The following is a 14,857-nucleotide window of genomic DNA, read 5'->3' on the forward strand; positions in this document are numbered from 1 at the left end:
ATGTTAGGCCCTTCTCGATCAGCGTAGTTTATGTCATAACCCATATTTTGTCTATAATTCATTTAAAAATCATAAATAGCTATTTCATAATTCATAATTTATTTTCTTTTCTATTTCATAAATGAAATATGAATAAATAAATAAATAAGTTCCAATAATAAACAAACAGCAGGCCCTTTCCGATCATGTTAAGCCCTTTCCGATCAGCGCGGTTTATGTCATGACCCGTGTTTTATCTATAATTCATTTAAAATTCGAGTATTAATAATTGTTTTATTTTAAATTATTTTCTTTTTCATTTGTTAAATGAAATATGAAGTCTATAATTCATTTAAAAATAACAAATTGATAACTTTCTTTTTGTAATTTATTTTCTTTTATTATGTCATAATGAAATATGAAGAAATAATTAACTAAATTCCAGTAATAAACATATGGCAGGCCCTTTCCGATCATGTTAAGTCCTTTTTGCGGAAAGGGCTCTTTCCGGTATCTAGTCATAGCGGTTGAAGTCTTATTGTTATTTCATTTTCAACAAAATTTGAAATGTGGATGACACTTAATCTGTAGAAAAACGGAGGTCCGTACCACTAGGAAACTCCTAACAGGCTTGTCTAGTGGTACGGATCCGTACCCATAGACACTTCCATTTTGTTGATATTTGAATTGGTGTATCACGGGATGTCCCGGGGTGTTACACCGACCGGAATTGGTGGTCTCTGATCATCCGGTAAAGAAACAACAACAACAACACCACCAAAACAAACAAAACAACAAAACGGGTAAAAAGTTTGATGGATATTAAATAAAATTTATTTTTTAAGTAAGATTCAGTAACGACCTCAGTATGAAAAAAGTGAAAGAAATTAGACTGAAGAGTTAAACAAGCCCAACGTCGTAACTGAACTACAGCAGTTACTGGTTTGGAACCAGTATCCGGACGGAAAGTGTTTCCGGACAGTAATGTCCACTCTTTTCGGTGTTATTCAAGCAATCGTTTCATTTCGATCGTTAGGATGTTTGTTCTTGTATTGTGATTATCCTGTTTTCTCATATTCTCAGGGGCCTAAAGGGTTGTTTTATGGTTGGGTGTTATTTTGTAGACAATTCACTTGTCTTTCAGATGGAGCCATGAAATGTTACAGAAATTATCCCATTTAACAGTCACGGGTGTAACTGTTTCAAGTTATCGCCTTTTTTAACCCATTTTAGTTACTGCTTATATTTTCATAACTTGTTTCAGTTATCATAAAATATTACAAAGCCCTCCTGTGCAAATTCCTCATTTTGAATGAGACTAATTAATGCAATTATTTCCTGAATCCTTGAACTTTTATCTTTCCAGCCATGCAATAAAAATCTGTACGCAAGGTTGATAAAGTCTTACACAAAAGTTTTAAAGCTATAAAACTCTTAACATCCCATTATGCTTATCAGGTCATGATCAGACTAAAAGAGAATTTGATTAACCACAGTTTGCTACTAATTTCACTTTAAAGGTCACTTTGTGAGAACAGCAAATTTAAAACTTTTTTTGAATAACTTACCTGAGTTAACTATATTTTATAACTAATACAGGTTATAAACTGCTTGAAAAAGTAACTGAAATAGGTTACATAACTTAAAACAGTTAAACCCCTGACTGTTTAATTATTTTGTTACAGTATTTGATACCACCCTCTACCACTGAAATGGATCAAGAGTTTCTCCTATTCCCGTAGCTTTAGATTTGACGCTTCATCACAAATAACTTGTAGAATTTAAAATATCAAAATTACCATTCAGTATCAACTTTCATAATCCTAGGCCCAAGTGTTCTTGAGGTATAATCCGGAAACCGTTTAACTGTTCTGGGTCACTGTGACCTTTACCTTAAACCTACTGACCTCAAAATCAATTGGGATCATCTGCTGGTCATGAACGACCTCCCTATCATAGGGAGGTCGTTCATGACCAGCAGATGACCCCTAATGATTTTGAGGTCAGTAGGTGAAAGGTTAAGGTCACAGTGACCAGGAACAGCTAAACGGACCGTTTCCGGATGATAACTTCAGAACCCTTGGGCCTAGGATCATGAAAGCTGATAGGGAGGTTGGTCATGACCAGCAGATGACCCCTATTGATTTTGAGTCAGTGGGTCAAAGGTCAGGGTCACAGTGACCCGGAACAGTTAAATGGTTTCTGGATGATAACTGAAGAATGCTTGAGTCTAGGATAATGAAAGTTAATAGGGAGGTTGGTCATGACAAGCAGATGACCCCCATTTATTTTGAGGTCAGTAGGCTGAAGGTCAAGGTCACAGTGGCCGAGAACAGTTAAACTGTTTCTGGCTGATAACTTGAGAACTCTTTGGCCTAGGGTCATGAAACTTAATAGGGTGGTTGATCATGACTGGCAGATGACCCGTATTAATTTTGAGGTCAGTAGGTCAAAGGTCAAGGTCACATTGATGCAGAACAACAGAACTTATTTTTGCCAAATAACTAGAGAAAGCTTTGGTTTAAGACCTCATTTGAATGATTTGATACAGAAGTCACCTATGACTGGTAAATGACCCATAATTATTGATCCCGTCCGTGCACAGTGACCAAAGGATTTCTGTTCCTTGTGCAGTAACTGAATACATCAAGGGAGGCATTTCGTGTTCGACAAGCTCTTGTTAAAATTAAATATTTATTTTGTTGCATAGAACTATGTTGCAGAGTCTGTTCAAAAGCACCTGTCGCTTATTGTACGCCGGAAGGGACATATTATGTTATACCCCCGGTGTCCGTCTGTTCGTCCGTCCGTTAGCAATTTCATGTCCGTTCTGTAACTCTTGAACCCCTTGAAGGATGTCGAAGAAACTTTACACAAATGTTTACCACATCATGACGACGTGCAGAGCGCATCTTTCAGATAGCTTGCTTCAAGGTCAAGGTCACACTCGGGGGTCAAAAGTCATATGAGTTTGTTTCGTGTCCACCCTGTAACTCTTGAACTGCTTGAAGGATTTGAAAGAAACTTGGCACAAATGTACACCACATCGAGACGACATGCAGAGCGCATGTTTCGGATTACTTGCTTCAAGGTCAAGGTCACTCTTAGGGGTCAAAGATCATATGACTTTGTTAGCTCACCTGAGCAATGCTCAGGGTGAGCTATTGTGATCACACTGTTTCCGTTGTCCGTCGTGCGCCTGTTCGTCAGTCTGTCGTCAACAGTTGTGTTTAAAAGACATCTCCTCCAAAACCATTCAATGGATTTTGATGAAACTTGGCATGGATGTTCCTTGGATGGTCCTCTACCAAATTTGTTCAAACGGTTCCGCTTGGTTGCACATAGGGGCCCGCCAGAGCTAAAAATAGAAAAATCTTCAAACGATATCTCCTCCCAAACCATTGGTTCGATTTTAAAACAATTTCACACAAATAGTCCTTATGTCACCCTCTACCAAGATTATTCAAATTATACCGATTTGTCAAAAATCATGGCCGCCAGGGGGCATGGTCACTTTTCCCTATATGTATATAGTGGAAATTAAAAAAATCTTCTTGTGTGAAACTGCTAGCCTGATTTTAAAATAATTTTACACAAATGGTCCTTGAATGACCCTCTACCAAGATTGTTCAAATTATTTTGATTCGTCAAAAAACATGGCTGCCAGGTCACTTTTCCCTATATGCATATAATTGAAACTTTAAAAATCTTCTTGTGTGAAACTGCTGGCTCGATTTTAGAATAATTTCACACAAATGGTCCTTGTGTGACCCTCTACCAAGATTTTTCAAATTATACTGATTCGTCAAAAAACATGGCTGCCAGAGGGCATGGTCACTTTTCCCTATATGTATATAGTGCAAACTTTAAAAATCGTCATGTATGAAACTGCTAGTCCAATTTTAAAATAATTTTACACAAAATGAAATGGTTCTTGTGAGACCTTCTACAAATAGAGTTCAAACTTTTCTGATTCATCAAAAAACATGGCCGCCAGAGGGTGTGGTCACTTTTCATCAACAATTTCTTTAAAACAGTATTTCCCCCAAAACCACGGAATGGATTTTGATGAAACTTTACACAAATGATATCTGGGTAGCCCTCTTTCAAAATTGTTCAAATGGTTCAGGTTCATTGAACATAAGGGTCTTTTTGGTTAAAAATAGGTTTTTAGCTATCAGACTTTTTCTCTAGAGCTTTGATATTTGGCATGTAATATAAAGATTTGACTCTCTGCCCCAGTGTCTGACCTGTACTTACTATAGGCTTTTCTATAAGAAACATTGAAAATCTTCTTCTCTGAATCAAGAACGGCTAGAGCTTTGATATTTGGCGTGTGATATCAGATTGTAATTTCTGTCGTAATTATTCAAATTATTGCCCTAGGTTCAAAAATGTGTGTGACTGTGTATAATTTAGGCTAACAGAAACTTAAATCTGTACTTATACAGACACACTTGAAGCCTTGTACACAGGTGAGCGCTTTAGGATCAGTGACCATCTTGTTTCGTGTGTATATTGCGGTGTTCTTGATTTTATTTGGCAGATCCCTTTTTTGTTCACTTACAATATTTTTTTTTATTTAATTACTTCCCTTTTATGTTACTATTAATAGCTTATTTTGTAACTTTTATTATTGGCCATAGAGAAAAACCGAAACCACTTTTCTGTGGTACAACATGGATGGTACCTCCAATTTTTAGGTGTATTTTGACATTTCTGTACCTGGTAAAGATTTTTTTGTGGTGGACTTAGAATTATTTTTTTGTAATTTCTTCCCTTTGTTGTTCCTGTCCTTTGGGCTTTAACAGTCATGTTCTTTAAATTTTGCTCCCATCCTCTGATATAACCCTTCAGGCATATATTGCCCTGCTTGGCAGAGCTCTTGTTTCACTTTGTTCTCTGTCTTGCAGACTCGAAATAAAATTTATCCTACATAATAATCTTATCTTAGAACGTGTGATTTATATAAATCAAGAAATATGTAATTCACTAAGATTTTGTTAGTCAGATAACTTCTTGGCCCATTGACAAAACCTTTGAGCCACACATCGAAAATAACTGCAGAAGATACCATTTTGGCCAATGATGGAACAGCACGATTCCCCTGTCCTTTTAAGCAGAAATGAGTACTTACTACTTTGAATACGGATAATTACGTTATTCACAATTCTCTCATATATGACAAATAGAATGACATAAAATTTCATTTTCAACTTACGGCACAACCATGCACTTCAGAGAATCGAAAATTTGTTTAAATCCCCTGTTCAATCATCTTTAAACAAACATTCAATTGACTGTAATTTTTACATACATTGAATAACTTAAAAACATCATATGAAAAATAATAAACACGGCCTTAAGGTAGGAACAATACCTACTTAATTTATGCAAGAATAAGTTTTCCGTGCATTCTTTTGATTTATTTGCAATTGATGAATTATTTAATTAATTTCACTAACAGAAAAAAGATATGTAATATTATCATTTGTTGCGTTGTTGTTTTAGTATCTAAGTAATGTCGTTTGATTTAATATCTTAAACAATGAATATGATGCTGATAGATAGTTGCCTTCGAAAAAAGATGGGGGACATAGAAATAGGCTGCGACCTTCCGAGCAAGGTTGGGGACATAGAAATAGGATGCGACCTTCCTTCAGTCCTTCCATCACACTTTGTGTACGGTCCAGGACACAAGTTATAACTTAATGGTATATATAGGTAAATGCAGGGTTGCAGTAGATTAGGGTGATACTAGTGACACTAGTATCACACTAAGTGTAGAGCTAACAAGTTTTTTAGTACCATATAAGTGTCATGCATTTCTTTCGTTTATTGATAACCTCCCTTTAATATGTTAAAATATTTCATTGTATTTCTATTTATTTTTCCTTACCAATTTAGAAATAAGATCACGCTAAATCTTTAAACAGATATTAGCATTTGAGAGCATTTACCAATTATAGATTTCCCGACACTTTCAAATTTCATAACATCTTCATGAATTATATGATATATAGTTATGATTTATATACATTGGTAATATGTTACTTAAAAGATGTTGTATTGGCATGCAATATGTTTTGTGAAAAATGTCTCTAGGTGGGGGACGTTGGTAACTCAGTTACAAATCCTTTTTTTAGCTACGCCAAAATTAGAAACGCTACCTTACTTGATGGAGTTGCTTCACACTTGAAATAGTTATTACTCATCATTACCCACATATATAACATAAGGGTCATAACTATTGCACCAGTATTTCATGAATTATTCCATTTTTACTTAGAATTTCAGGTTAAAGTTTTGGTGCACTTTCACTCCATCTCAGTAATTACTAGATGGATTTGATTCAAACTTGAAATAATTGTTCCACATATCACCCACATCATCTGACACAAGGTCTATAATTCTGGCACCAATTTTTCATGAATTATGCCCCCTTTTACTCTAATTTTAGATTAATTTTGATGCATTTTCACTATATCTTTGGGGTTTTTATGCCCCAGAAGGGAGGCATATAGTTTTTGAACCGTCTGTCCGTCTGTCGGTCTGTCAGTCTGTTCGCAATTTTCGTGTCCGGTCCATATCTTTGTCATCGATGGATGGATTTTCAAATAACTTGGCATGAATGTGTACCACAGTAAGACGACGTGTCGGGCGCAAGACCCAGGTCCGTAGCTCAAAGGTCAAGGTCACACTTAGACGTTAAAGGTCATTTTTCATGATAGTGCATTCGTGTCCGGTCCATATCTTTGTCATCCATGGATGGATTTTCAAATAACTTGGCATGAATGTGAACCACAGCAAGACGACATGTCGCACGCAAGACCCAGGTCTGTAGGTCAAAGGTCCTAAACTCTAACATCAGCCATAACTATTTATTCAAAGTGCCATCGGGGGCATGTGTCACCCTATGGAGACAGCTCTTGTTTGTAATGGATTTGATTCAGACCTAACATAGTTGGTCCACATCACCCACACCTTATGACACAAAGGCCGAAAGTCTGGTGCCAATATTTCATGAGTTATATCACCTTTCTTCTTAAAATTTCAGGTTTAAGTTTTGGTGCACCTTTTCTCACCAGATATGATTCAAAATTAGTTGTTCCACATCATCACCCACAACATACGACACTAGGGCCTCAAATCTTGCACCAGTACTCCATAAATTATGCCTGCTTTTGACTTAGAATTTTAGGTTACATTTGGTGCACTTTCACTGTATCTTTGTTGTTACTTAATGACTTCGATTTAAACTTAAAATAGTTGTTCCATATCTTGTCCTCGTCATATGATACAAGGGCAATAACTGTGGTGCAAATACTTCATGAATTATATCTCCTTTTTACTTAGAATTTCAGTTTAGTTTTGATGTTTCTTCACCATATCACTTGTTACTAAATGGTTTAAACTTAAAATGGTTGTTCCACATCATCACCAAAGTTATATGACACAAGTTTTATAACTCTAGCACTGATATGTTACAAGTTATGCCCTCTTTTTACTGTCTCTATTATTAGCTTGACTATTCAAAGAATAAGTAGAGCTATCCTACTCACCCAGGCGTCAGCGTCACATCTTGGTTAAGTTTTTTGTACCAGACCAGATTTTGACAAAACCTTTTGAGATAAAGCTTTGAAACTTTCAACACTTGTGTACCATCAACATGTGTACCATAACCATGTCCAGTTTTAGGCAAGAGTACATAACTCCATCAAGGATTTTGGCTAAATTATGGTCCCTTTGAACTTACAAATCTTGGTTAAGTTTTTCGTACCAGTTCATATTTTGTGTAAACTGTTTGACATTTGGCTTTGAAACTTTTATCACTTGTTTATTATAACAGTCTCTATCAGTAGGCAAGAATACTTAACTCTGTAAACTATTTTGGCTGAATTATGACCCTTTTTGGACTTGGAAAATGGTACAATTTTCGTACAAGTCAACGTTTTGATAAAAACTATTTTACATGTGGCTTTGAAACTTTGAACACCTGTTTATCATCATGATTTCCATCTGTAGGCAAGAGTACATAACTCTGTAAGCTATTTTGGCTGAATTACAGCCCTTTTTGGACCTAGAAATTGGTTCAGTGTTTGTACAAGTCAATGTTTCAGTTTTTGTACAAGTCAATGTTTTGTCAAAACTATTTAATGTGTGGCTTTGAAATTGTGAACATTTGCTTAGCATCATCATTTCCATCTGTAGGCAAAAATAAATAACTCTGTTAACTATTTTGGCTGAATCATGACCCTTTTTGTGCCCCCCCCATGAGTGGTGGGGGCATATAGATTTGCTCTTGTTCGTCTGCCCGTGCGTTCGTCCGTCCTTCAGTCCGTCCGTCTGTCCGAAGTTCGTGACACGCCTAGCTCAAAAAGTGTTTGATATAAATTAATGAAACCTTGCATGAGTCTTTATCATGATATGAACTTGCGCACCTTCTTTTTTTGTCTGGCTCTGCCCCCTAATTTTAGAGTTATGGCCCCTGAAATAGTAAAAAATGCACATTTTCAACTTGTGACACGCCTAGCTCAAAAAGTATTTGATATAAATTGATGAAACCTTGCATGAGTCTTAATCATGGTATGAACTTGCACACCTCCTATTTTTCGTCTGGCTCCGCCCCCTATTTCTAGAGTTATGGCCCCTGAAATAGTCAAAAATGCACATTTTCACCTTGTGACACGCCTAGCTCAAAAAGTATTTGATATAAATTGATGAAACCTTGCATGAATCTTTATCATGATATGAACCAGCCCACCTCCTATTTTTCATCTGGGTCCGCCCCCTATTTCTAGAGTTATGGCCCCTGAAATGGTAAAAAAATGCACATTTTCACCTAATTATGTGCCTCACTCAAAAAGTATTTAATGTAAATTCATGAAACCTTGCTTGAGTCTTTATCATAATGTAACCTTGCACACTTGGCATTCTTTTTGAGAATTTTAGCGTTTAATACAGAGTTATGGCCCTTGAAATAGCCAAAATAGTGGATTTTTTGTTTGTGATGCTCATAGCTCAAAAAGTATATGGTATAGAATAATGAATCCATTTCATATTTTTTTTTTGAGGCTATACCCCATTAAGACTGCAAACATTTGAATGATTTCCCCATATTTGTGACAAATGTACCAGTTGGGGGGCACACCTGTCCTACAGACACATTCTAGTTGGAAATTGGTTCAGTTTTTGTACAAGTCAACGTTTTATCAAAATTATTTGATGTGTGGGTTTGAAACTTTGAACAATTGTTAATCATCATGATCACCATCTGTACATGTAGGCAAGAGTACATAACTCTGTCAACTATTTTGGCTGAATTATGACCCTTTTTGGACTTGGAAATCAGTTAAACTTTACCAGTCCATATTTTTCCTAACCTTTTGTCATATGGCTTTGAAACTTGGACCACTTGTTTACCATCATAGTCTACATTTGTAGACAAGACTACCTAGCTAGGACAAGGACTTTAGCTCAGTTATGGCCTTTTTTGACATAGAAATTAGTTAAGTTTTGCATACCATTCCATATTATTTTGTCTAAACTGTTTGATATATGGCTTTGAAACTTTTAACACTTGCTTACCATCATGGTCAAACATTTCCATGTAGTGCAAGACTTATCCAAATCCACAGATACAGGTACATTGTTTGTCTTATATATTTTTCTTCTTTTGTCTGAAAATTGACCCCATACATCCATCATTTCTTCGAATAGTCTAGTGCACTGTCAACAGACAGCTTTTGTTACTAAATACATTTGACACAGACTTAAACTATTGTCTATTGTCTTCATTCACATTGGAGTCGTTAAACACCAGTGACAGCTGCATCTTCCTCAGATGTGCCACATCAAAATAATCAAGAGTGCTGTCTCCTGTGACAGCTCATTTAGTTTAGTGACTGCTGAATCAGTCTTTGTTATTTTTAAACCAGGAAGAAGAATGTCCTCTCCTTGTGCAAAGAAGAGAAAAATTGACCAAGATACCATTGCAGTACAAAGGTGGAAGATTTTAAAAGAGGTAATTCACTAAGTCACAGTCTTTTTATTTTATTTATTTATCCCCTACTAGTTGAGGGGCTATAAACTTGTCTCCTGCATCAGTCTGTCCCATTCTTGTCTGGTTAATAATTTTGCCATGCATTGTTGCATTTTTTAGCAATTTTGCACAAGACTAAAAACCCTAGCCCAAAGGTCACACTTCAAGGTCAAATATTTTAGGTACTTTTCTTGTCCAGTCAGAGAAGTTGTAGAGTTATATGAAATAAACATTTGCCATAACAAGATGATGTGTTTTGCGCAAGACCCAGACAGCTATCTTAAAGTTCAAGGCTAAACTTGGAGAGATCGATGATACAGGAAGTTTTTCTTGTCTGATCAAAAACCTTGAATGGATGGATGTTCAGATATCTTTGCAGAAACATTCACCAAACAAGGTGATGTGTCACATGCAAGATCTTTAGCTCAAAGAATTTAGATCAAAGAATATTTTCCAACAGGTTTTAGCGCACCTGAGCCAAAGGCTCAAGGTGAGCTTTTGTGACTGCTTGATTACTGTTGTGCCTCGTGTGTCAGCAATTTCTAAAACAATCTTCTTCTTCAAAACCATTGGGCAGATTTACACCAAACTTCACAGGAATGATCCTTGATGGCCTCCTTTCAAAATCGCCCAAAGAATTGAAATCCATGCAGAACTGGTTGCCATGGCAACCAAAACGAAAAACTTTAAAAATCTTGTCCAAAATCACAGGTCTTAGGGCTTTTATATTTGGTATGTAGCATCATCTAGTGTTCCTCTACCCAGATTGTTCAAATTATTCCCCTAGGGTCAAATATGGCCCGCCCCGAGGGTAACATGGTTCACATAGACTTGTATAGGGAAAACTTTGAAAATATTCTTGTCCAAAACCACAGGTCCTAGGGCTTTGATATTTGGTATGTAGCATTCTCTAGTGGTCCTCTACCAAGATTGTTCGATTATCCCTCTAGGGTCCAATATCACTTGCCCTGGGGGTCACATGGTTCATATAAACTTATAGAAAATCTTCTTGTCTAAAACCACAGGCCCAAGGTTTTGATATTTGGTATGTAACCTCTACCAAGATTGTTCAGATTATGCCCCTGGGGTGAAAAAAGGCCCCACCCTGGGTGTCCCAAGTTTTACGTAGACTTATATAGGAAAAAACTTTATAAATCTTCTTGCGTAAAACCACAAGCCCTAGGCCTTTGATATTTGGTATTTAGCATTGTCTTGTGGTCCTCTACCGAGATTGTTCAAATTATTACACTGGGGTGAAAAGAGGTCCTGCCCCAGGGGTCACTTGTTATATGAGTTATATAGGAAAAAATACTTCAAAAATTATCTAATCATATTTCCTAGACTGTTTAACTTTAATTACCTGATGACACCAAGTAATTAGGGTTGACTTGACTTTGACCTTACATTTTTGTTTTTTAAGATACAGCTTTGAAATTGGATGACATATACAGTTTTGCACACTGATCTTTAACCCTTACCCTGCTATATTTCTATAATGGACTGGTCCATCTTTCAATTTGGACAGTACCACTTATTATTCAAAGGGGTTTTCACTGAAAATTTACTGAATGAATAGCGAACAGTGCAGACCATGATCAGACTGCACGGATGTGCAGGCTGATCTTGGTCTGCACTGGTCGCAAAGGCAGAATCATCTGCCGCCAGCAGTCTAAGGGTTAAACTGACTTTCAGTGACCATGATTGTGACCTACTGACCTACTTTCTTAATATTTTAGCATCAGTTTGATATTTGAAACATGTAGATCATATTACTCAGGTGAGCGATCCAGTATCATCATGACTCTCTTGTTGACATTTTCAATAAAACATTTTTATGGCCCCGCAATTAAAAGTTGGAGGTGTGGTTGCATATAGTAATGCACCTGTTTATGTGTTAATGTGCGGGTGCGTCTGTGCACAAAATCTTGTCCCATCTGTAACATATTTATGCATACATAGATATTCAAACAACTTGATGCAAATAATCACCATAACAAGATGACATGTCACATGCAACATCCAGTTCCCTAGCTCAAAGGTCAAGGTTGCACATAGGGGCCACCAGAGCTAAAAATAGAAAAATATTCAAATGACATCTCCTAAATTGCTGGTCCAATTTTAAAATAATTTCATACAAATGATCCTTTTCTACCAAGATTGTTCAAATTATTCCGATTCATCAAAAGGCGTAGTCACATTTCCTTATAAGTATACAGAGGAAACTTGAAATAAAAATCTTATGTGAAACTGCTGGCCTGATTTTAAAATAATTTTACACAAATAGTCCTTGTGTGACCTTCTACCAAGATCATGTTTAAATCATTCTGAAACATGGCTACCAGAGGGCATGGTTCTTCTCTATTAATTGTTTACCAAAACTGAGTTAGTAGATAGTTTGCCAAATCTTTGAGTGATTGTTTACCAACAACAGTGAATGAATAAGATTGTTTACCAAAACTCTGACCGAGTAGCTTGTTCACCAAAACTTTAAGCAAGTAGTTTGTTAATACATAATGTGAGTAACTTGTTCACAAAAACTTGATCTCTTAGATTCCATGGTGGTTTGCACAATGCTTTTTTTTAATTTAATATAGATTCTTATCAATGGTAGATCATCATTGCTTACAAGTGAAAATAGAGCATCAGTGAGAAGGTTCAAGTCATTTAATGTTCTACAGACACAGCAAGATGATGGAACTGATAGAGAAGAGGACTGGTTTATTTACACAGCTGAGAAATGGCCACACTTTAAGATGTATATCAGGTTAGATATCTGTGAGTGATTGAAGTAGTTTTAGCTGCTATTTAAGCATATCATTTCCATAATTGTTTCTTCCCTGGCACTGCTGACAGTGGCGGACATAATTGAAATTTAAAAAGAATATTTTAATAGTTGATAAAATTACAAACATTACCACGGTGTGTATGCATATCGGATCCCTCTCTGTGGTAAATGAGAAAACGGATCCCTCTCTGTTCGAGCACAGGACCTTCTTTGTGGTAAACAAAGAATTCCAATGTCAGGGAGCTTGGAAAAATTGAAATTTTCATCCTGAACACAGGTTTGTGCATAAAAACATATGAACCGCGGAAAGACGTAGCTATATACCATTATATGCCTATATACACGGAGGGTACTGGCTCGTAAGAACATTGTACGATGTTTATGAAACTTAAATACGACTTTCCTTGAATATAGCAAGTACCTAGTACCTTAGATGTGAAGCCATTGGTCCCATCTTATTTGTAAATACACTTTATTTGATTATTTTCATCATGTTTCCTCAAAAATGCCCTACTTCTGATTTCGTTAATGCACTGGATCCCTCTCAGTTGGCGCAATTTTGCCTCACAGGATCCCTCTTGACTCTGCACCTGGCACGGGAACTCTCTCAGACACAGTTAATTTTCTATCAGCACCGGCACTTTCGTGTTAGAACTATGAGGACTATTATAGGTCGGGAAATATGCACAAGTTCTGCAGCGCAAATATTGCGTGACTCTACTAATGAACGAGTGCAAAGATAAAGATAACCTTTTTATTACTTATGCATCTTGGCTCTCTGCACCTGGCATGGGAACCCTCTCGGAGGAAATTAATTTTCTATCGGCACCGGCACTTCAGCTGTGAGATGGTATTCGTATTTAAAAGCAACACAATAATTATAGGTCGGGAAATATGCACAAGTTCTGCAGCGGAAATATTGCGCGACTCCGCTAACGAACGAGTGCATATTTACCGATGCAAAGATAATAACCTTTTTATTAGCTCACCTGAGCCAAAGGCTCATGGTGAGCTTTTGTGACCGCTCAATGTCCGTCGTCAGTCATCGTGCGACGTGCGTTGTCCGTCCGTCAACATTTTCTAAAAAAATCTTCTTCTTAAAAACCACGGGGCAGAATTACACTAAACTTCACAGGAATGATCCTTATATGGCCCCCTTTCAAAATTGTTCAAAGAATTGAATTCCATGCAGAACTCTGGTTTCCATGGCAACCGAAAGGAAAAACTTTAAAAATCTTCTTGTCCAAAACCGCAAGGCATAGAGCCTTGATATTTGGCGTGTGACATCATCTAATGGTCCTCTATGAAGATTGTTCAAATTATGCCCCTAGGGTAAAAAGTGGCCCCGCCCTGGGGGGTCACAAGTTTTACATAGACTTATATAGGAAAAAACTTCAAAAATCTTCTTGTCTAAAACCACAAGACCTAGGCCTTTGATATTTGGTATGTGGCATTGCCTTGTGGTCCTCTACCAAAATTTTTCAAATTATAACCCTGGGGTGAAAAGAGGCCCTGCCCCGGGGGATCCCAATTTTATATATACTTGTATAGGAAAAACTTTAAAAATCTTCTTGCCTGAAACTGCAAACCCTAGGCTTTTGATATTTGGTATGTAGCATTGCCTTGTGGTCCTCTACCAAAATTGTTCAAATTATACCCTGGGGTGAAAAGAGGCCCTGCACCGTGGGGATCTCAAGTTTTACATATATATATAGGAAAAAACTTTAAAAATCTTCTTGTCTGAAACTGCAAGGCCTAGGCTTTTTATATTTGATATGTTGCATTGCCTTGTGGTCCTCTACCAAAATTATTCAAATTATGCCCCTAGGATGAAAAGAGGCCCAGTCCTGGGGGTCACTTGTTATATGAGTTTTATAGGAATAAATACTTCAGATATTAACAGATATTTCCTAGACTGCTTAATTATAATTACCTGATGACCCCGAGTGATTAGAGGTCACTTGACTGTGACCTTGACCTACTGACTTACTGTCTTGGTTTTAGAGATACAGCCTTGAAATTTGGATGACATGTACAGGTTTGCACACCGA

General features: G+C 36.8%; 1 protein-coding gene across 1 annotated transcript in view; it reads left to right on the plus strand.

Moving 5' to 3' along the window:
- The first annotated feature begins 661 nt into the window (after positions 1-661).
- The window catches only part of LOC123536194 (calmodulin-lysine N-methyltransferase-like), a 63,428-nt gene continuing 49,232 nt past the window's right edge, over positions 662-14,857 (plus strand). The window contains exons 1-3 of the mRNA XM_053549131.1: positions 662-782; positions 9,918-10,003; positions 12,616-12,785. Of these exons, the coding sequence (XP_053405106.1) occupies positions 9,926-10,003; positions 12,616-12,785 (248 nt within the window). The 5' untranslated portion in view covers positions 662-782; positions 9,918-9,925. The remainder of the gene's footprint in view (positions 783-9,917; positions 10,004-12,615; positions 12,786-14,857) is intronic.

Source organism: Mercenaria mercenaria, chromosome 1 (assembly GCF_021730395.1).
Source record: "Mercenaria mercenaria strain notata chromosome 1, MADL_Memer_1, whole genome shotgun sequence".
In the NCBI taxonomy this organism is placed as follows: domain Eukaryota; kingdom Metazoa; phylum Mollusca; class Bivalvia; order Venerida; family Veneridae; genus Mercenaria; species Mercenaria mercenaria.